Source organism: Setaria viridis, chromosome 1 (genome assembly GCF_005286985.2).
Source record: "Setaria viridis chromosome 1, Setaria_viridis_v4.0, whole genome shotgun sequence".
Lineage (NCBI taxonomy): Eukaryota > Viridiplantae > Streptophyta > Magnoliopsida > Poales > Poaceae > Setaria > Setaria viridis.
In genome coordinates this window covers 30,501,776-30,525,652 of record NC_048263.2, presented here as the reverse complement: position 1 = coordinate 30,525,652, position 23,877 = coordinate 30,501,776, and the positions used below count along the sequence as shown (strand labels likewise).

The following is a 23,877-nucleotide window of genomic DNA, read 5'->3' as shown; positions in this document are numbered from 1 at the left end:
ATTACACAAGAATTCATATTAACATCACCATCAAGTTCCATTCTTACTCAGTGTAGCATAGCGATCAAGCAGTCCCAAACTGTGAGAGGCAGACGAATCGATTCGAATTTCTTAACCATGCATGGTGAACCTAAGCTCACGTCATCCACGCACCACGAAGGGTCGCTTCCTTTGTCGGTCATCCCCATCAATCCCCAGACCTGTGTTGGGCCCACTTCCCTTGGTACAAGGCTCCACAGACCCGGCCTCTGCCATTCTATGACCGCACTTGTCACCACATGCGGCCACAAGGGAAACTCTGTTCCAGAGACAGTGGATCGAACCGCTCACATCCTGGTTCAATCAGTTACTAGGCTTCCCCATCCCATACTAGGTATGAGATTAGTACTTTCAAACACTTGATCATGAACACCATCACCTTTCGACCTTAAACCAATTTCATGTAGACAGACGGGGCAATCCACCGACCACCAAAAAAATTCACAAGGCCCTGCCCCGTCCATCGTCCTTATAGTTGTAACAAAAAGGAGAACAAGCAACTCCTATAACTCGCGAGTCACAGGAAATCACTCGACTTTTACTGAGTCCTGTTTAAGCATTGCAACTACTCGACCTATCATACTAGTGTTCATAACAAAGGGAAACTAAGTCATGCATCTATGGTTTCAAACAACTCCTGGAACGTAAATGCACACACATAACAACAGAAGACATGCACAAGTTTATAAAGATTGGGTTATGCTCCGGGGCTTGCCTTCAAGCGGGGCGGTAGCGAACTGGTCTTCGGCATACACAGGCTCGACTCCTGCAGGCGACTACTCAGCTATGACTTCATCTTCGGGCACCGGGTGCAGCTCGTACGTGCCGTCTGTGAGGTTCAGCTCTACACGAAATGCAATGCAAGGGTGAGACACTTAGACGGTGATTTCAATAGCATTTGCAAATATTTAACCCAAAAACTGTAGCAAAACTACAGGAAAAGGTATGAAACCCACTATATTGGATTCTACTCAAAACGAGGATTCCAACCCAAGTGATTTCACACTTTTCTGATTTTTCCCCGATTTAAGATGTACTTTCCAAGTTTCTGTTGATTTAGAACAAGTTAAAAGAGTCGGATCGGGGAAAAACTTACGATCTGACCCTTAGACTTAAGGAATAATTGCACCGGGATCATCAGATTTAACACGGAGAAGTCTCCGAAATTTTACACAGATACCCTCGATCAAAAGAAAAAGACACAACCGAGCCCTCGGGCGAGGCGGACAACACTCGAACGAGACGGCAGCACTCGGGCGAGACGGACAGCACTCGGGCGAGGTGGATAGGGTCGGGTCGCTTCCGTGGACGGTTCAGGGTTGGGAAGAGCTGGAAAGGGGTCGGCAGCTCACCTCCGGTCCTACTGACGAGGTCTCGGGGTCGGGAAGAAACAAGCTGAAGCGGAACGGGGAACGACGGCGTTTCGGCAGCGGTGGTGCTTCTTGTGAACAACAAGCAAGCTCTAGAGCTGTGCAAGAGGATGGCGAAGCGGCTGGTGAGGTCAGCAAGGCACGGGGTTGGGCGAAAAGAGGAGCTCCACAGAGAGCTCACGCGGCGGCGCTTGAGCGCGAAGCAGAGGAGTGTGTGGTGGCGAGTGCGGTGGAGAAGAATAAAGCAAGTAGTGCGGCAATGGTGGTGGTAGCGGAGGGAACTCCGGTAAGAGGCTTTGGTACCCCTTTTATAGATGCGCGGAAGTGTTCGGAGGAAGAAAACGAGCACGAGCGGCGAGAGGATAAGATCGAGGGAGAAAAGGAGTGCTCTGTCGCGGCGGCGATTGGTCGGCGTCTCCATTGGCGAGCTCGGACACAATCTTGCCCTGGTTGGGCAGTGAGGATTTGGGGCTGGGGTAAAGTGGGTTTGCTGGGCATGCGGATCTGCTAGGTCTGCGTGAGCGTGGGGTCGCATCACGCTGGTTACTGGGTGAAGGCATGCACCGGTGAGCCGGAGAAGGGCGGGGGCGTGCTGTCGCGGCTATCGATGGCAACGGCGGCATTGGAGGACAGGAGGAAGGGAAGAGCATTGCAGGCGAGGGTGCTGCAAGTGAGGTGATAGGGCGAGCGATGTGACGCGAGCATGCGCGGGACTAGCGACTTTGCCGGGGCACGCTATTGGCGAGGTGGGGGAAGGAGCTGTCACTGCCTGCGCGGTGGTTGGTGGAGACGGCAGCGTCGCGGGGCGCACACGTGGGCAGCGCGACTGGGGTGTGACGGGAGGGCCGAAAGGCGTTGGGGCGCGTGGCCGGGGATCCGGGTGAGACGGATGCGCGCGGGAAGCGAGACGGCACCGGCCGATCTTCAGTCGCAGAGTGGCCGGGGCGACAGCGGAGTTGCAGGCAGTGCGCCTAGCGCGGTCGGCGAGGCCTCGGGCGACATGAGATAGAGCAGAGCGGAGGACCGCGGGTCGTCGTCGCGCGCGACTCGGGAGCGAGGCGCGTCGACCCATCTTGTAGCGGCCGGCGACTGGGCAAGGCAGCGCTCGCCAGCGAGGTCACGCCACCTGGCGGCAGCCCTCTGGTGCATGGTGCACGCGCGCTCTGGCGCTGTCTGGCCGACGGATCCGCGAGATCCTTTGCCGGGCCCATCTTCCAGCCTCTTGATCTCCTGATTTTCAAACTGCGCCACGTTAACTCCCTTTACAAGAGTTGTAGTACACAGACCAAGGTCCAACTTTTGTAATTTTACGAAGTTTAAAAACACGGTGGATTTGGAGATTCAAAGCTCCAAATTTTGGAGGAACGCCAATTTCCGGGACTTAGGGAAAAACGGCGGTTTGGCTGGTTTTCAGAATTCTGGGCTGATTTGAGCTGCAGATTTGGGGAGCTTCAGAGATGAATTGGACAAAGGTCCAATTAGCAAGGTTGTTGTAGGGACTTAGTTCTCCAACTTTTATAAAGGGGTTTCTTGATGTTCTGTTCAACTTTCAAAAGATAAACCCGCCCTAAGGCGCCAGGTCAGGCTGATTTCCAGACTTAGCCGGAATTGCTAAAGGAGGCTGAGTTGACCAAACTAGGGAAATTTGACCTGGATTTCAAGGCTTTCGGGACAGATTTCAAACTTGCTCCTTAAAGCAAAGTTGTTAAGGTCCCGAAGCTCTAAAACTTTGGTATAGGGCTCAGCTCAAGATGACATTGAAAACCTCTAAATAGAGAGCCCCAAAGCTTGGACTTTGCCTAAAAGTTGCCAAAGCTTTTCTTTAAGTACAAAGGACTTGCTCTTAAGATTAAAAAACTATTTAAGCACCCAGGCTGTTACACACCAGAGTTGGAAATGGAAAGACAACATGAGGATGTTAAGAGTCTAGGAAAATGTCAATGTTGTGAACACCATGGACTTCCATGTCTCCAGGAAGAAGATAGCCTAATGACAGCTGAAGCCAGACAACGTTATTATTTAGACATTAATAAGAAGAGAAAGTTGTATGCCCGAGGACCAGTCCTAGCGAAAGTTACTCAAGATAAAGATAGTACTGAGACTACGAACCTTGAGGATTGGAGTATCTCTTTCATAGAATTTCAGCCCAGCCGAAGTAGACAAGTCAAGAAGCCAACTAGTAAAACAAGCAAAGCGCAGGGATCGAACTCGCAACCTCAGATCACAAAGAGTGCAAGCAATACCACAACTAGTAAAGCAAGTCAAGAGAAGAATGATCGACCCCGGGACCAAGGACCCAATAACCCTGCATTCAGTCTGACAACATCAGTTGGTCTCTTAATCAAGACGAATGATTAGGATGCCTCAGTCAGGAAAGAATGCCCTCACCTTCCGATGCTCAATTCTCATACCATATGCACTTTCCAAGGATTCAAAAAAGGAAAAACATGTTACTACTGCAAAGAAGGACATTTCATCAATCAGTGCCCCAAGAAGCGTTTGGATCAAAAGGAGAAGAAGACTAAACAATGTGTATGAAGAGTTGAGTATGATTCAAGACAATCAAGTTAGAGAGAAGACATCAAGCTTTATTCAAATTACTTTATCAAGATATGAGTGAAGATTCTTCAAAGATGGACTAATGAAGGAAAAAAAATGGATATTCAAAAGTTGGATTAGACTAGATATCCCTAAAGTGTTTCTGTCTTTATGTGAGTTGTAAGGAATAAAGAAGTATGGTTGAAAAGCTTATGTAAGGATAAACGATCTGGAGGAAATCTAATAAGTGTTGGACTCTACCCACCTAAATCTTTATCTCTTGCTAGCCTTTGCGAATCTCGCGACGAGATTCTTGTTAAGACGGGTAGTGTTGTCACACCCTGCAATTTTCAAATTTCAGGATGTGATAAAAAAATGATTAATTAAACAATGATTTTCTATAATTTTAAAATTTTCCCAACATTTATTTTTCTTCACAGGAAATTTAGTATAGGAAAAATAATTGTTTGTTTTTCAAAATTAAATAGTGTTGTTCTTTGTCTGTGCATTCATGCCGATGCATCTTGGTATTTCTTGAATGAAAAAGTTTTAAAAATGCGTTTAGACGTTGGCCAGACCCTTCTGAGAATTATCCAGTTTTTCTAGAAATTATTCTTCTTTTCCTTGAGCTTAATCCAATTTTTTGGCTGGTTCCAAAAATCTTTTTCATGAGCTCCAAATATTTTATTTGGATTCCTCATGTCCCAAATTGTCTCTAGGAATTTTCCTAGAATTTTTAGGATTTTCAGAGTATTTTTCGTGAATTAAATGAGTTATCCGGATTTTCTCTGGATTTTCTTTCACGAGAATTATTACTGAAAAAGAAAAGGAAATCTTTTCCTTGGGCCGAACCTTTGGCCCGACCCAAATCGATCCGGGAGGCCGCCCTCCTCGGCCTCCTCTTTCGGACCACCTCTTCCCTCTTCTTTTTCTCAGGCCGCCAGCCCAGCTTTCTTTCCGGCCCAACATCTCTTACTCCCAATCGGCCCACCTTCTATCTTTCCTTAGCAGACCTCGGCCCATAACACGCCGGCCTCCTTTCCCCCTACACCAGCCCACCCCAACTCCCTCTCTCTCCCCCCCCAACAGGTGGGCCCCACCTGCCAGGGGCCTCTTCCACCTTCGTAGGCCTGAAAACGGTCGGGAACGGTCGGGAAAATATCTTAACCATTCCCTCTCCTATATTTTTTTAGTCGGGAACGGAAATGGGAACGGGAAGGTCGGACGGGAAAACGGATCCGGTATTACACGATATCAGGAACGGAATATTTCGAACGGGAACGTGTCGATTACGATCGGGAAACGGTAACACAAATCGGAAATATAGATATATGTAACCACTTAGAAACAGAGAGCTCGATGCAACAATAGCAACCATGCATAATCCATATGCAAACAAGTAAACAATACGTCAATACCAGCCACAAGACGAACATGCTGACAAGTTGAACATGCATAATCCACACTCGACAGATGAACATGCTGTCCACATACCACAACTCACAAGTTCATAAATCATAACGTTCACAAATCACAAGTTGACAGGTCCAAAATAAAAAAAAGTACACAAATAACAGAACACAAGTTCTACATTTCTACATGTCAAAGAGGTCCAGATCATCTTCATGTGGCCCATGTTCTTCATCACTATCCGCGACATCGTCGTCCTACAACAAATAGGAGGCATCAATCTTAAAAAGTTACAGTAGCATTGACTTTGTTGAAAATGACTTAAACTAGACAGTAAAATGACCTCAATCTTCAGCTTCGAAGCAAGAGCCTCAATAACTTCAAGATCACCTACAATTGAAGCAATCTTTCTATCTGAAAATCATAGTTAGCCAAGACACATATATTAGAAAACATGATTATGATAAAATATTGTACAATAACTAAAACTGAGATACTTTTCTAACCTCTTCTGCCTGCAGCAACCCAATCTTTCATGCATATCAAAGCTTCAACCATTTCAGGATCAAGACGGCTACGGAAAGGATCAACAACACGTCCACCAGCGCTAAAAGCAGATTCAGAAGCGACGGTTGAGACTTGTACAGCTAGCAAATCACGAGCTATTTTTGACAGAACAGGATACTCATCGGTCTGATTCTTCCACCATGCCAAGATATCAAACTGACCACTAAGCCTCAGAGGAGGATCTGCCATATACTTGTCCAGCTCATTCATATCATTAGCATCATGCCCACTAGACTCATATAAGAAGTTCTCTAGTTCATCATCTCCACTGTCCACTAATAGGTCAGCTGTATCTATATCCTTAACATCATTTGACCCACGTTTAGGCCTCGAGGATGAAGGTTCAGCAGTAGCATAGAACTGGTACAGTTTCTTGATGACATCAACAAGTTCATCAACATAAACTTGAGGTGAGGTACCATGGAATTTTCTCATGTAGAACTCTATAAGCCTTTTCTTATATCTAGGATCTAGAAAGCAGGCAATAGCAAGTGTAGTGGATGATTTCTTCCAATATTTTTCGAACTTCGTACTCATAGAACTTGCCATTGCACTAATAGTGATATCTTGACAAACTGACCATTCATGTAGTAAAATCTTTATCTCACAAAATCCTCTATAGAATAGATTTGCAGTGGGATATAAAGTTCCAGACAATAGTTCAGTGAGATCAAAGAATTTCTTCAAGCATTGGAACAGTTTAAATGCCATGACCCATTCACTAGGAGAAGGAGTGATTTTTTCATACCTACGGCGATCTGACGATTTTAGCCTCATGAATGCATTCTTGTAGTACAAAGCATCTCGAAGCATCAAATACGTGGAATTCCATCTGGTTGACACATCAAGTGAAAGGCCCTTGTTTGTATCCAATCCACACTCGGTTGCACGCTTCATGAGCTCCTCCCATTGCAATGGAGATCCTTTGACAGCAAGAACAAGTTGTCTAATATTCTCAATTATGGGTGTGATTACACTCAAACTATCCCTAGCAACAAGGTTCAGTATGTGACAAGCACACCTCACATGGAAGAATATTCCATCACATATCAAAGACGTTGCACTAGCATTAGCCTTTAGATCAGAGATGATGTCTTTGACTGCTACTTCATTTGCTGATGCATTGTCCAAGGTCAGAGCAAACATTCTCTTGTCAATATACCACTTAACCATAAGTTCAGTAAATGTCTCCGACAGCTTTGTACCAGTATGACGGCCCTTTACATGCACAAAGTTAACAATCCTTTTCTGGATAGACCAATTGTCATCTATCCAATGTACAGTGACACACATATATGACTTGTTCTGATTTGAAGTCCACATGTCCATGGTGGCACTAAATCGGCAAGAGACAGATTTGAAGTAGTCATACAACCTTTCCTTTTCAGCTAAGAACATGTTCATAATTTCCTTCCTAATGGTAACCCGAGATCTGATTGGAAAGTTAGGACGCAGGGATTTGATGAACTCAACAAAATACTCATGCTCAGATATATTAAATGGGTACTCATGCATGACTATTGCTAGGTAAAACTTTCTCAAGCTAGCCTCTTCATCATACCTATATGGTACCACAGCAGTGATGTCTTTCTTCCCATCTTTTTCCACTTTGAGCTGCTGTTGGCCCTTCACTATACTATGTGCCACCCTCAGATGGGTCCAAAATCCAGTTGTTCCGTAATTACTCTCACATCTGCCCTTGTGCTTGCATCTTGGCCATTTGCAATGAGCCCAGACCTGAACATATGTCTTCCCATTATCCTCAATGACCACCCTCTTCTTGGTAAAGTACTGCCATACATCAGATGTGCACCTCTTTTGCCTCTTCCCACTGCGCTGATCATCTTCAGCAGGCACAGACTCATCACCCTCAATAATGATGGCATTTGTTGTATCTGTTCCTTGCAGACCTTGCTGTCCAACATTTCCATCACCAGCACCATTTCCACCACTGTCACTACCACTGCCGCCTATATCAGCTGCACCAGCACCACTGTCACTACCAATGCCACCTCCACTTAGCAAAGAAACCCCATCATCAGTTGCTGGACTAGATGCTGGAGTTGCACTAGACAGACACAAACCACTTGTTGACCTTGACATCATACATCCTGCGAGGAGAAATACATGAATAAGAACCAGAGACTATAAATACATGAATAACTTTGGTTGCACTAATATACTTGTATTCCTATGCAATTAGAAAACACGATCATATAGACCAGAGACCATTACTACATCAATACATCATCAATTCATCATATAGATACAGTGACCATTACAAAACATACACGATTTAATATATAAAGTGTAATAACATATTGCAGACTTGCAGTGCCTCTACATGATATCACAAGCTAGGTTGAGTAAAATATGAAAGTTTTTGGATTCTATGAGTAGCAATAGGTTGAGTAAAATATGAAAGTTTTTGGATTCTATGAGTAGCAATACAACTTCCTGAAGCAATTACAATTTACAAGGATAATACACCACCTGAGGTTGGAGTTGGAGTAGGAAGCATGGTGCTATGCACCACCACCGGTAGTGGCGGCTCCAGGATGAGCCGTCGCTTGGATCCCGATGAGCCAGCAGCAGAGGCGGCAGGACCCCCAGTCGGCGGCGACATTGCTCCGCCGATGGAGGACGACCGCCGGCCGTGGGCGGGCGCCGATGCTGATGCCGGTGAGGCTTCCCTTGAATCCACCGTTGGCTGCAATTGCATTAATTGAGCATTTGTCAGGAACTAACAGTCGAGCAATCACTTCACAAATATCGTGAGCAATCCAATTGAATTGTCAAGAACATACAGACGGTCTGCGCGATGCCGAGGGCGAGTCCGATGCGCGGCGTCGTACGAGCGGGCGCCGGCGGACGGACGGACGGGCGGCGGCCGGACGGATGGGTGGCGGCGGACGGGCGGCGGCCGGACGGGCGGCGGCGGACGGGCGGCCGGCCGGCCGCGGACGAGCGCGCGGTGTCGGACGGGCGGGCGCGCGGCGTCGTACGGGCGGGCGCCGGCGGACGGACGGACGGGCGGCGGCCGGACGGGCGGCGGCCGGACGGGCGGCGGCGGACGGGCGGCGGCCGGCGGACGGACGGGCGGCGGCCAGACGGGCGGCGGCGGACGGGCGGCGGCCGGCGGACGGACGAGCCTCGCGCTAGCCGCTAGGGTTTGCGTGGCGCCGTGGCGGACGGATGGATGAGTCCAGCAGTGCGCCAGTGCCTGACTGCCTGCCCTGGTTGACGGTTGTGGATTGTTGGTAGGCCTGTTGTTGGGCTGGGCCGCGCGGCTGACTGAGAGTGAGAGGTGTGCTGGGCTACAAGTTGACATGGGCTGAAAATAAGATTTTGCTGTGCAAAATACGGGAATACCGCCGGTATTTTTCCTGCTGAATACGGGAACCGTGAATACGGTCGGGAGAACCCCTTAACTGATTTCGTTCCTGTTCCTGCCTAAAATACGGTGTCGGTTTCCCGTTTTATATTTTTCCTGCAAAAACGATATCCGATCGGTTAATGCGGTATACGGTGTCGGTCGGTACGGGAATTTCCCGTACCGTTTTCAACCCGACACCTTCGGTTGGAGCTCCAGACGCACAAACAGGGACGGCGCGTCCCCCGTGCGCCGCCGGCCTTCCCGGCCCCCTCGTCTCCCGGCCTCCCGAGGCCCTTCACGACCTCGTGACGCCTCCCCTACCCCACTCCCGACCTCAAACGGCCGCCCCCTCTCTTCCTCTCCCCAGAAATGGCCGCACAAGCTCGAAGGCCATTAATGGCTGCCAGAGCTCGATTCGCCTCCCCGGCGCCCTCTCCGCTCTCATTCTCGGCCTATAAAGCTTCGCCGCACTCCCCTCTCTCCGTTTTGCTCATTCCCGTCGCTCCTCCCCGCCCAAATCACCGCCGCCGCCGCCCGTCTTGTCGCCGGCCGAAGTTCCTATTCTTCCTCCGGTGAGGGCCCTCTCCTTCCTTCCCTCCTCCTCTCTTCCCCGTATCCCCCACCAGGGCACTGCCGCCCGCGCGCCGGCGAGCTCGCCGCCAGCGAGGCCCCCCTCCCACGCCGGCGAGGCCCCTCCTCCCGTCGGCCAAACCCAGGCGCATGCCTATCTCTGGAGAAAGAAAGAAGAAGATGGCAGATTTGCAATCTAGCCCCTGAATTCTCTAATATCCTTTCTTTATTTCATGTGACTTGAAAATCTTATCAAAAACCCCCTGAACTTTCCAGTTTCTTGCAATCTAATCCAATCCTTACCCTTTTGCAGATCCAACCTCGAGCTTTCAGCTTTTCGTGGGCTCTGTTCAATGAATCTTGGTAAACTTCTCTGCTAACCCCTGTAGTTTACAAATAATCACGTTTTAGTCCTTAGAACCTTGTTTATCCGTAGATTTCGCGTTTTAGCTCCGTTTTAAATCCGTTCAAGTTGCGTTAGGTTCATAACAACATAAAGTACATGTTAGTGTTGATGTCATCTTACATTTCATGTCTTTAAAAATAAATTTAATATTAATTTGATTAATACCTGATTAACCTGTGTTTCTCTAAATAAAAGTCACCAAGTGTTATCCATCGTTTTTCACAATAAATGTTAACTCGATTAATGCTCACTTCATAACCTTTCTAAATAAAAGCCAATTAGGTTGACACCGATTTTTCATAAACTCAAGATAATTTGATTAACATCTATTTAAATAATTCTTTCAATTAAAAACTATTTAGAGTTAAATCTCGGCTTTTCTTAAATCAAATTCAATTTGATTAATATTTATTCGATTGCTTTCTAAATAAAAGCTACATAGGTTATAACCCAAATTTTTATAATTAAATATTAATTTGGCTAATATAAATATAAATGTGTTTTTAATATAATATGCTTAGTTGAACTCGAAATATAAACTTATGTGTTTAGATGTTCATCTATGCTTTATTTCCAAATTAAATATTTAATTTGCATAAATTGTACTTAAATATTTATAAATAAAACTTGACTAGGTTTCTACCTCGATCTTTGCAAATAAAGTATAATTTGTCTTAATTCTAACTTAGGGTATTTTCTTTCTGAAATATCCTAAATAAAATAAACCTAGCTTATAGTTTTTTTTATTTCTTTCATGAATCAAATCTCTCGATAGTTCCATTCTCAACGTTTCCCTAGATCGAACCCTCATCCTTTAGTACGCTCTTTTAAGCCTTTCTTTTGTTTTGGTGTATTGTTCTTAGTTGCTCTTGTTGTTTGTTTGTTGCTGATGTTTGCTTCGATTAGAAGGATCGCTGTCCGAAGCTTTGAAGGTTAAGAGTTTCAAGAAAGCAAGGACCGAAGAGCAATAAGAGTAACTTGTCGTTGGAGAAAGGCAAGTATCCCTAACTATCCTTCTACCTATGCTTTATTCATAATACCATGAGAATGTTAATTGGAACATGGAGAACCACCCAAGAAAATAGTACAACCACAACATCACATGGCTCTAATCTTAGCCGACTAATTAGGCATGTGGTTGACTAGTGGCCTTACCGAAAGGGTAAGGAGGGAGAAGGTGTCGGGGGTAGGACCCGGAGTAGTAGCCTTCTAAGGTGCTGACTCATTACAACGGGTTGTGACCCACATCGCTACTGAAACTCTAGCGGGCTACTAGTTAGCTATGTGTCTTTGTAAAGGCTTCGTAGTGGACCCCCCAGCCACTCACCAAAGGAAGTGTTTAAGGGCTTTGCAAACCCGGGCGACACCGGGGACCACGAGTTGTGGGTAAAGTGTACAACCTTTGCAGAGTGTAAACTGATACATCAACCGTGCTCATGGTTATGAGCGGCTTGGACCCTCACATGATTAATTAAACTTGAAGATGGACTTAAATCATTAATTCTGGTTAGTTCCTATGGCCTTGCTGAGTACCAACCATAAGTGTACTCACCCTTGCTTACTGCTGCTCAGAAGAAGAAGGTGTGAAGTTTCTATGAAGATGATGCTGAGTTCTAGGCGTACGCAACCCCCAGTCGAGTGCCTGTGAAGTTTGGAGCCTTCGTTTCCAGAGTTTAAGCTGCGTGTCTCTGTTAGTCTCGTAAGTCTTTTTGTATATTTTTACATGATACTGTTGCTGTTATTCACTTATGATGTCACTATATGTATGAAACTTGATCCTGGCATACATATAGTTAATACTTGGTTTTGTTTTAAAAACCGGGTGTGACACCTGCCAAAGTACTTCCCACACTTAGTTTTCAACCATTTCAACCTTGCTTCTTTTGTCTTCAATGTGCCAAAAGCTATTCTGTTAAGTCTAATGGTAAACAACTCCATAGCAACAAAATACTCTTCTGACTCTTTTGATGCTCCACAATCCTGTGCCATAACAAGGCTTTCTTTGAACTCCTCTTCTTCTTTATCCTGAGTATGCTTTCTAAATTCCAATTCCATCTCCTTCTGCTTTAACTGTTGTTGCAGTTTCAGTTCCCTCTGCTTCAACTGTAACTCCATCTTAACCCTCATGGTATTGTTATCTTTAGAGCTACTAGCTTGCATGGTGTCTATGAGGCCCTTGAACATGCTAAAAAATGGACTTTTACTCTTCTTTTGTGGGCTTGATGCCGTATCATTTGTACTGGTACTTCTTTTTCGGCTGCCATTACTCATAGGGCTCTCTCTTGAGGGTAGTCCTCATCCTCATCCACCGCTAACTCATCTTCATCAGGGAACTCCTTATCCTCATCTACATCTCCAGCTATGGTGGATGTTGATCCATCAACAACCTTTTTGTGGAACATCTCGTGCAATAGATCAACGTAGTGAGGTATGAATCTGCTAAATTTATTGCATTCTGGCGACTGCAATGCAATGATAGAGGAATTCAGAAATTATGTACCTTACAACAAAAAAATAGGTAAACAGTACAAATAAAAATACTTTTTCTACCTTGCTGTTAGTTTTCCACCATTTTTTAGATGCTGAAATTGCTCCATTACTTTTTTTACCTAAACCTGATTGTTTCATGGCCATATTGTAAAATTCATATAATTTCCTGCATTGTGTCCACCTGTTTCTGAATTGCTTGAGTTCATGTCTGAGGTTAGTCATTTCCCTGAATTTTGTAGCTATTTCCTTGAAACCTCTAGTATTCATCACCCCACCTGGTGCATTGCCTAACCGCATTTGCTCCACAGATAATTCACAAAAAAATACCTATGTTTTTTTTCTCCAATTTGCTTTGTCATATTTGTTCTAACACAAAATGCAAAACATAAATATTCTAACAAAACAAGTGTAGCACACTACTCTAACAGGACAGGATGCTTACAGAAGTTTCATCCCCAGCTTCGTCATCCAATTCTTCAGCATCACCCATGTTCATGAACGATGAAAAGGCGGCAGAGGATGTGCCTCGTCCCAACCTCCCCCGAACTGGTTGCCGGATGGGAGGACTACCACCTGCAATATAAGTGATGCCCTTCAATCACTACCAGTAACGATAAATCACCAAGATCATCCACCAAGATCAAGCAATTCAACATAACAAAGAGGTAAACCTGCAGGTGGCGAAAGTGAAGCAGTAGCACTCCTTCCACAGCCACGGCGACGACCACGTGTAGTGACACTCCTTCCCCAACCGATGTAAACACCACCATCGCTCTGACAGGGAGGTTGAAACGAGCCGAGTCTACCACCATCGCCACGTCCTCTTCCATGCTCCAGAAAATCCGAGTACTCATCGAGGAAGGGGAATGGCTCATCCTAGGAGTTGAGGTCAAGATCCTGTATCTTAACCCTCCCAACCGAGAGAGATGGAGCCACCCGAGCACGCGACGAGCCTTGGGACAGGATCTCCAACTCGTCTGGATCAGGGACGGCAACAGGATTAGGGAAAGAAGGGGCCACCGAGGATGAAGCACCCTGCAAAACCAATCACGGTATCCATCCATCTGCTCGGAGTGGTTGTGGTGGGGATGGGGCAAGGGGTGGTGGCGGCGGCGATGGGGATGGTGCAGGGGGACGTTGGCGGCTGCGGTGGGGATGGGGCTAGGGATGTTGGCGCCGGCTATGGGGATGGAGTAGGGAGAGGCGCCGACGGGAAGGGGGATGGAGCAGAGGCTGTTGGCGGCAGCGATAGGGATGGATCCGGGGGTTGCAGCGGCAAGGATGGTGGATCCGGGGGGTGGCAGCGCAGCAAAGCATAGATCCGGGGGGGAAGATGGGATGCGCAGATGGGGATTGATCCGGGAGTTACAGCGGATGAGGTGGGAGTACCTACCGACGGCGGGGCTGGACTGCAGGAGCCGGCGGCGGTGGATGCGTCTAGCGGCGGCGGCAGATGCGACGAGCAGAGGAGTTGGGATGAAGAAGACGGGTGCATCGGCGGATGCGTTGAGCAGACGCGGGTGCGGGTGCGAGTGCGGGAGGGGGGTAGGGAGGTGCACACCGTACAAGCAATAACGAGGGGCAAATGGTGTCCACCCCACCTTCTAGCAAGGTTTAGCAACCAAAAACTTGCTAAAAGGGCTAAACTTTAGCAACTCAACTTTAGCAAACTTTAGCAAGGGTGTTTGGCAGATTAGCAGCTAAAAGGTGCTAAAATTTAGCTGCTAAAGTTTAGCAAGGGGTATCCAAACACCCCCTAATAGCCAATGAAAGCATATTTAGACCTTGTTTGGTTGTTAATTCCGGATATGTGTGTGTATGGTTGGCCGTGGGGGCTAGTTCCCCTCCCCCAATCCTGTCACGGAGGGGATTAACCGAACAAGTTCTTAGGACAAGTACATTGGTGTCGTCTAATAGACGGTCTCATGCATTGACACGTAATTTTAAGACAACTCAACAGGCAACCCGTATAATGGGTTGTGTTTGGTAGAGCTATATAATTCCTCAATTTGTGCATATGAAAAAATAAAATATTATGAGTTGCATGATAACAATAACTTATACAATGATTGTTAAGTTATCTTGTAACGGCAGAGGGAGGGAGGGGTGAGGGGGCGGGGGGGGTGTCTGTCACCCCCTGATCCTCGGGTGGCGTAGGGGAGGTTCAGTGAATAATGTGCGGTACCAACGGTGTGCAGGTCAGTGAAGCTAACCTGAGCCATAACCACGCGGTAACTAAATGATTGAGTAGGAGCCCCACGAAGGAACACGATAGTTCCACGTCGTGCATCAGATGAGCCTACAATGTATCAGTAAACACATGTGACCAACAATTGCATGTGTTTTGCTTATCCAAGGTTAATTATTAATGAGGGTTGTGGTTGCCGTCCTTTGGTTCATTTCATTCAGCAATAAAACTAATGGATGAAGTGATACAGCACCTATAGCTACAAGATTAGCGGTGCCGTGCCACGCGATCCTCGGGTGACCTCCTGATCCTCGGGTGGCACCTAAACCCTAATCCTCTAGATTCTGGTATAAATATACATGTACATATTAGCTGTTCAGCTCATCGCCCTCCTCCCATTCATTCCAAATGTTAATTGTTTTTGGACCCAATAAGAAGCAGCCTATTTAAACCTATCTGGTTGTTGCTCACCTTCTCCCTTCATTATTGTTTGGAATTCGAAGCATCAAGCGTCGTGACTCTGTCCGTTCGACTATTCGTCTTCGGTCTTTCAGTCTTCTCCTTCGCCAGTTTGTTGGACACCGCGGCCACCCGGCGCTGGTACTGCTAGACTGGCCACCGGGAGATCGAACGTGAGAGTTGAGACGCTGCGTGACGCCGCCGCGGCCACGCCACCATTGCTGTCCAAATTGACACCGCCGCAGGTAATCCATAATCACATGGCTATCAGTTCTACTTTACTTTGTCCATCCCCCCTCAAATCCTAGCTCCACCCCTGATCTTGTAATCCTACAATTTAGCTCATGAGGTGGTTGTTTCGCGAAAGAACAACCTCTTTCTCTCTCCTCGCTTTCTCTCCTCCAGATCATCAAAAATCTGACGTGGCTCTACATGAGACGACCTATGAGACCGTTGACGTAGGGGAATACAGTCTACCATGGCATCATTGATCATTCTCAGTCAACACTATTGCCTACTTCAAGGATGTTCAGGGTTTAGCTCAAGGTTTAGAAGAGACAACCCCTGAATGTTCTCGAATATGCTTGGTATTTGGCTAGTGAACTATTGGACGACAGATCCAAATCTATTCTAAAGCATTGCCTAGGGAATCTGGATTGTATATATCCTACATGGTGATCACTGATCAAAGCGTAGATGGGACTTGGTTCATATGAGTAGTCCGCACGATGAATTATCTGAAAAGAGTCGCCTAGTATTACAGTCACGCTAACAATCAACAAGGCGATCTGTGACACTTCTTCAAATTCTTAATGCTTCATCGAATAATCAGTTCCTTCTCTACCAGTTGCATTTTATTACTAAGCAGGTTCACAAACCAAATCTTAGTTTCAGTTATGTACAAGACGTTGCAAGCAGTGCTGTTCGTCAATTTCAGCATGGTGCTCGTGGCCAGGCTAATTTATAATCTTTATGCCTCTGTTGCCTCCAAAGACATACTAATTAACTAAGCTCCATGGCATGTTGGACATAACTCCAGCGAAACATGACTTACTCTTGCTTGACGCTGCAACATATGACCTCCTGATTGCATGCAAGTTATTAATGGCTACTTCTCTCATTCTCATTCGTTCTCTTGGGCATAGACGCGTGCAAGAAAGAGCTACTTGCACGAGTGATAGTAAGCATTGATAGATCTCCTTTTCTGCTTCTGGCATTGCTTGTATAGAGCGCTTGCATTCTTCTTGGAGATAAGCGTCGATCTTATCTAACATTTGATTTGGAAAGTTCCTCTCCACAAAGCTAGCAAAGCTGACTTTACCCTCAAACATAGAGTCGGTTGGTCTTTTGCCTGCCTGTTAGCATCTCTAGAGGTAGTACTATTCCAAAACTGTAAACATCCCCACATGTTGATGCATGAACACACTGACCATACTCTGAGAAAAACGTATAAAAATCTAATGTATAGTGCAGTCTAAAGTCAAGATATTCATTTGCATAAAAGATTGCCTCATCTTTTCTGAAACAAGAAAATGCCAGATACAAATGCAGGACGTGACAATCTGCATACCTGGAGCAATATATCCTATAGTTCCCGTCGCAACCACTGAACTATTAAGCCCAGAATGTCCAACTGGTGCTGACCTAGAATCAAGAACTATACTTGCAATGCCAAAGTCTCCCAAATGGGCATCCATATCATCATCAAGAAGGATATTAGTTGGTTTCAAATCACAATGGACAATAGGATTCCCACAGTCGTGGTGTAAATATGCCAAGGCATCAGCTATGCTGACAGCTATGTTTACTCTCTGTATCAAGTCCAAATGTTTCAGACCTGCAGTAGGTCTGGGATGCAACCACGTGTCCAGATTCCCATTCTGCATTACTACATAAATTAGAGCTTTGAAATCGTTGCCAGTATTGTCTATTGTTGAGCATGCAGTTAGGATAGGAAGAAGGTTCCGATGACGAATGCTTCTCAACATTTCGCATTCCGATATGAAACTTTTTTCGGCGCATCTCATCTCAAGGTCAAAAACCTTAATTGCCACTTCAATTTTAGCTTGAGTTAATTTTCCTTTGTAAACTGCACCATAGCTTCCACTCCCAATTAGGTTCGACTTGGAGGAAGTTTTCTGTAGCTTGGGCTAGATCCTTGTAGGAAACTTTAGGGAACCGCTTACCAAAAGAAAGCAACAGTAAGTATGGTCTTCTTGATGTCTTATTCCCATAGATTATAATGTATATCGACACTATAAGTGACATGAAGACAAATATTGGGATCAATATTTCGACCAGATTGTTTGCGAGTCCTACACTTCTAGAATCAAGATGGCAAGAAGGCACATGAAAATCAGTGGCTCCTCCACAGAGTCTGGGATTGCCATCGAGTGAAACAACTGAAGCATTGTCGAATACTCCATTTCTTGGTATTTCTCCTTCGAAATTGTTGTAAGATAGATCTAGTTTAGTGAGAAGCTCAAGATCATTTAAACAAGCTGGCATGGGTCCTGACAAGTTGTTATGCAAAACATTAAGCGTGCTCAAGCTATTTAGATTACTGAAGGTGGTCCGGATGTTTCCTGTAAGAATATTTTCGTCCATTTGAATGGTGGTTAGCTGTTGGCGTTGGCCCAAAGTTTCAGGAATTACCCCGCTAAGTTTGTTTGATGAAACATGTAGTGACATTAGTTGTTTAAGATTGCCAAACTTGACTGGTATGCTCCCTTGGAAATTGTTGTAGCTAAGGTTCAAACTTGTCATATGTTTAAGGTTTCCCAAGCCAGGTGGTATAAAATCAGTGAATTTATTTTCTGCAAAAGACATTGTTGTTAATTGTGTAAGGTTGCTAAGTGAAGGTGGGATTGCCCCTATGAAGTTGTTGTTGTTGAGATTTAATTTATGTAGCTTCTGCAGCTTTCCAATCCAATCTATTGTACCGGTAAGATTATTGATTCCCAATGAGAGCCTAACTAAAGCTCTAAATTTCCCAATACTCGGCGGAACTATTCCTGATAGGTGGTTTTCGTTCATTAGTAGATCAGGTTAGCAATCGAATATGGTATGACTCCCTGCAGATTATTATTAGCCAATGAAAGCACCTCCAGGGAACTGCAGTTTGTCAGGGCATCAAAGAATTCCCAGCCAGCACTGTCGCTTGCTTCAAGCATGTTTTCCTCAAGGTTTAGAATAGACAGCCCTGAAAGACTACCGAATATGCTTGGGATTTGACCAGTGAACTTATTAGATGACAGATCCCAATCTATTAGACCTGAAACTAGCATGTCGTTTCCCAAGTACAGAATTTGGAGACTAGGGAGGGCGTTGCCGAAGTTAGATGGCAATGTGTTGCCCAGCGTATTGCCCTCCAAGGATAGTTGTCGAAGAGAAGACAAATTAGAGAGAGTTTGCGGGATTCCACCCGACAGATTATTTTCGAACATGTACAACGATGATATGTTTGGTATTCACCAAAACTCACTGAGAATTGGCCCGTTCAGTTGATTTTCTGAAAGAACAATTACTGATAAATCGGTAACTTGTTGGGCCTTACATCGTCGATTTCATTGCTTGACCGCTGTTTCTGCGAAGACCTTGAGTCCGTCCAACTTACCAGTTTGCACACGTGCAGGTAGCAGCACCGTAACTTCTTGGGCCTTGCATCGTCGATTTCTTGGGCCACTTCAGCCACTGCCGAAATCCAGCAGCGCGGCCTACTCTGATGGTCTGCCAACATTGCTTCTGGCCTCTGGCCCTTTGAGGAATCACAGCACACAGCAGCCGGAACCCAGAAGCAATGACTGAACACTTCTAGAAACGAAAAAATCAAAAGCAAAAAGTTAAATGAACAATTCCAGGAATGCACGAATTGTGTTGACTGCCATTTGACTGTTTTTTAACAACCAGTGGTTCCGTGGTAATGCTTTCAAAGCTTCAACAAACTGTGTATCGAAAAAAAAACAAACCAACTGACGGGAGTGAGAACAAGAACATCACAGGAAGCTCGAGAGAATGTGAAGGGCCAACGATCATTTGCAAACCAATTTCTTTTTCCCGTCAGATCAAGCAAAGACCCGGATCCTCCCCCACGTGAGAACCCGTTCCGCACCACGTGCACTGATTATTGCTCAAGAAGAAAGAGATTAGGGATGGGGTTAGATAAAGATGAAGGGATTCTGAACCGAACAACATGATCAGGCAGGCGTCAGGCCGGCACATCTGACGTGAGCTGCCGCACCGGGTCACCGACTGGCCGACGTTGCAGAAAAAGAACCAATGCTTTTCTTATCATTTGGTATCTGGGGAAAAGTCTCTGACGTGTGCTCTGCGTTGCGTCCACCGCTGTTTGTAACGGCTTCAACAAGGTGTAAAGTTCAGAGTTCAGAGATGTCAAAATGTTGAAAAGTTTTTTGAGGTCGTACCAGCATTAGTATCAATTTAGCAGAAAATATGTAATGAAACCCCTTCGGCTACCCTATACATGGAATTATTTTTTTTCTCTCCAGGATTTGATTTTTGTGGTATTTTGCAGCATATTTTAACGGAACAGAAACTCCATTGCATTTCACTAAAATCATTTAAACCATCAATGAAATAAAAGGAAATGGTTAATATTATATTCCTTTAGCAAGAAAAATCTTGCACAATGATTCTTAAATACATGAATGAGTTATTGGTAATTACATTTCTAAGTTTCTCATAAAATAAGAGAAGCAGGTGAAGGTTTTATCTCGCGTTCTTCTGTTGGAAAGCTAGAATATTTTGTCTTAGGAGTATTAGCATGATAATAATGATTACGAAAGTGATAGTAACTGATCAACTACATCTAATTCCCACAAATCTTGTCAAGTGCCGTTCTCTTTCATGCAAATGCTACATGTACAACAGGTATCCTAAAACTTCAATATGAATCATGTAGGTGCAGCCACGATTCACTAGGTTGTTGGGAGTTAGGGGGCTGATCATTTTCCTTGACAAAATATCTTTGTAAAAATTGTCTATTAAGTAGTAAGTCTATGTGATGAAAAATAAGTTATGCAAGTCCTTAAATTCCTTTTTGTCTTATTCTTATGTTGACAACTAATTTCATAGACCAGTTTTAAATGTAGGATTAGCCGAATAGGGAATGGTTGGTTGATAGTTTTTCAACGTCTAACTACTTCATGCTCATGATTACTTCTATAACTACAAAGTTTGTTACTCAAGCTTTAGTGCTGAAGATGAGTATTCATTAAAAATTCAATTTTGTAGCTACAATTGTTTTCCCTTTTCAACCAGATAGTGAAATATAAATTTCATCCTATGTGTGGTTAGCTTATACGTAAATAGATTTACTGCCCATAAATGCAAGTGTAAACATCATTGTAAAAATAAAGATAAAAAAGATTCAAGAAAATATTGAATATTACACAATATATGAAGCGAAACATGCTCATGTTGATCCCATTGTTGATCTTAGTTCCGTTCTATCATGACCCTTGATATAGGATCCTATGGGATCATACATGCTCATGATCCTACTATTAAATTTTACTAACATATAAGTTATTGTAATATCTATGCTTAATTATGTTTTATAGATTTCATTTTACATATTTTACTCTCTTCATGGTATGGCGTGTCATGTTTTGTAATGTTATTATGAATATTTTTATGTTTCCTAATGTTATTATGAATACTTTGACCCTTTTAAATGATTTAAAATATGGTCAAATAATGTTTAATATTACATTAAATTCAAATTGAATGGATTATGTGGACTTGATAAGTATACAAAATTTAATAACTCTATCAAAGCGGCATTATAGACTTCTATCTTTAGAATATGATTAATGTTATACTTCAAATACATCTTCTTTTCTAGAATCTGACGGAATCATGATTCTACAACCTAATTCTGTCAAAGATCCCGATCCTAACATGGGCAGTGTGCTCTTATGCTTAACCTCAATTTAAAGATATGAAAATGTCAAATATTCGGTGAATCTCTGCCTTTATGATTGAGAATTCTCAAAATAACCCGCGCATCATGACTCTTTCACGAACTTTGGGAATATACCACGTTGAAAGCATTCACATGTCACGTCAGCAACCTAATTAACCCGCACCGTGCGACGTGCCGGTGTCCCCGTTGCAAAATAAACCCACACCCGCAGGCCGCAGCATCACGCCCGGATGGCGTGCCGCTTGCGCGCAATTTAAAACCCCCCTCCGGCTCCAACCGCTGTTGTTTGCCCGTTCTGGTTGAGCCGGTCCGCGTTCCGTGCCCGCGCCGGCCTCCCGAGACCCTCCACCAAACCACGCTCCAAGAACGCAACAACAACAGCACGCAGAAAAGAATCAACCGGCCGCGCAGCCGCACCCCCCAAGAGCATCGTGACCATGTCCATGTCCACCTCTCCGTCGGCGCACCTGCGACGATACCCCCAGTGAGTGGCGGCGGCTGGGACGTGCGCGCGTCATGGCGGTGCTGTGGCTCAGGCTGCTGCTCGCCGTCGGGCTCCCCATCGCGGCGCTGGTCGCGGTCGCGTTCCTTGTGTACAGGCGGCGGAGCTCGCCCCGCAACGCGCCGCCGGAGCTCCCGGAAGTTGCCCCCGCGGCTGGTGTGGAGCCGACGGCGAGCCCTGGGCTGGCGAAGCTCAACATGAGGTACAGCACAGCCAGCGCCCGCGTGGGGCTCCGGTTCCAGCAGCTGCACCAACACCACCACCGCGTCGACGTGAGGCACCGGGGCCCCGGCGGCGCGCAGCAGGGCCCGTTCCAGTGGGCGGACCACCCGCGGCTGGTGACGGAGGCAGCGGAGAACGGGTGGGCGCAGTTCGTGTTCGCCGTCGCGCCGCCGCGGTCCAAGTCCGCCTCCTCGTCGCCGCTCTGGGGCACCTGCCCGATCTGCGACGCCGACACCAGCCGCGACATGGCGGAGGCGGCCGCATGGGAGCTCCCCGCGGGGTCGTCCGAGCGGATGCAGGCCGTGCGGCTCAACCCGGCCGCCGCCGCCGCCGCGTCGTCCACCAAGAGGTGGCTTCCCGGAAGCATCCCGAGCCCGCTCCGCGGCGACGCCGACGCGGGGAACAACCCCAGCGCGCTGTGCCTCGCAAGGATGAGCCTGCCTCTGCCGGGGCCGCCGCTCGCCGGCGCGCCGTTCCCGCAGGACGCCTACTTCGAGATCACCATCATCTACCTGAACACGAAACGGCCGGAATGGTCAGCGTCGAGGGCGAGCCGGCGTGGCCGGGACGGCGCCAGCGAGAGCGACCGCGTCAAGCTCATCAGCTTCGCACCGGACGCCAAGGACCCGGTCCAAGAAAGCAGAGCCGCCAAGGACGATCAACAGGACAAGCAGAGGCACCTGGTCATGTCCCTCGGCCTCGCCGTCGCGTCCGCCGCTCCGGCACGGCCGGTGCTGGCGGGGACGTACGCGTCGTCCATCGGCTTCCACTCCAACGGCGCCGTCTACCTCGACGGTACGTGATTTGCAACGCACATAAAGCACTCTGCTTCGACAATTCTTGATGAGGTCAAGACGTGATCTGAAATTGAAAGTCATTTGATGGATTGTTCCAGGGATGAAGCTGGTGTACGAATCGGACAAGTCCTCGTGGGTCGGCGTGGACAAGGTGGTGGGTTGTGGCTTCGAGCCGGCGAAGCGGAAGGTGTTCTTCACGGTGGACGGGCAGCTGGTGCACGCGGTGAGCTGCAACGCGGAGGCGTTCGCGAGCCCGCTGTACCCGGTGCTGGCCTCCAGCTTCGACGTCATGGCGCTGGTCAACCTCGGGCAGGGCAAGTTCCGGTACGCGCCGGCGAACGCGCGGCGCACGGCGAACCCGTGCTTCGTGCGCGCCGCGTCCGCCGTCGACGCCCGCGGCGGCGGCGGCGGGAGCGACTCGATGGGGCTCGACTTCGACGACAGCGGCGAGCTCTTCTCCATGGGCCGCGTGGACTCCGGGTGGATGGAGGCGCTGCGGGCGAGCAAAAGCAGGAAGGACAGCGTCACCGGCTCCGGCGCGGCGTCCGTCGGCGACCCGGAGGCCGAGTCCGACCTGTTCGAGATCTCGCTGCGAGACTGATGAACGCGCGGTGACGGCAGGAGACCGACAGGTGGCCCGTTTGTCAAACAGGGGTTAGTTGTAGTTAATGGCGAATGGCCACGCCGATACTGACAGATGCTTTAGCAGCTTAGGAGTTAGGACACTGCAGGATAATTTGGCACTTGCTGTTGTTGCTGTTCATGTATCATCGTCTAGCTGCTGTTACCTAGATGTGAAAAAAGTGTCGCAGGTAGGTTAAAAGGATTGAAAGTTTGTCTTACGTAACGAGCTTTTGATTCGTTGTTCATCTCCTTTTATCTATTCCCGTTCTGCTTTTACTGTTATGATGATGCAAAGATGGTAGAGTGGAGATAGATTGTGGAACTAGAACCTCGAATAAAGAAGAAAAAAGGTGCATACAAAACACTACAAAT

At 46.6% G+C, this 23,877-nt stretch overlaps 1 protein-coding gene and 1 pseudogene across 1 annotated transcript; one reads left to right on the top strand and one right to left on the bottom strand.

The window, feature by feature from the left end:
* Positions 1-7,560: 7,560 nt before the first annotated feature.
* On the bottom strand, positions 7,561-21,805 carry LOC117855747 (uncharacterized; annotated as a pseudogene).
* LOC117861795 (uncharacterized) lies at positions 21,575-23,750 on the top strand. Its single transcript, XM_034745331.2, has 2 exons — positions 21,575-22,879; positions 22,980-23,750. The coding sequence occupies exons 1-2, from the start codon at positions 21,877-21,879 to the stop codon at positions 23,480-23,482; spliced, it is 1,506 nt and encodes a 501-aa protein (XP_034601222.1). The 5' UTR covers positions 21,575-21,876; the 3' UTR covers positions 23,483-23,750.
* The last annotated feature ends 127 nt before the right edge of the window (positions 23,751-23,877 follow it).

Excerpts from the sequence above, each read along its gene's own strand:
- LOC117861795 (XM_034745331.2), top strand. The coding sequence starts at position 21,877 with ATGGCGGTGCTGTGGCTCAGGCTGCTGCTCGCCGTCGGGCTCCCCATC. Across the intron at positions 22,880-22,979 it reads CGGCGCCGTCTACCTCGACG|GGATGAAGCTGGTGTACGAA; the intron begins GTACGTGATTTG and ends GGATTGTTCCAG.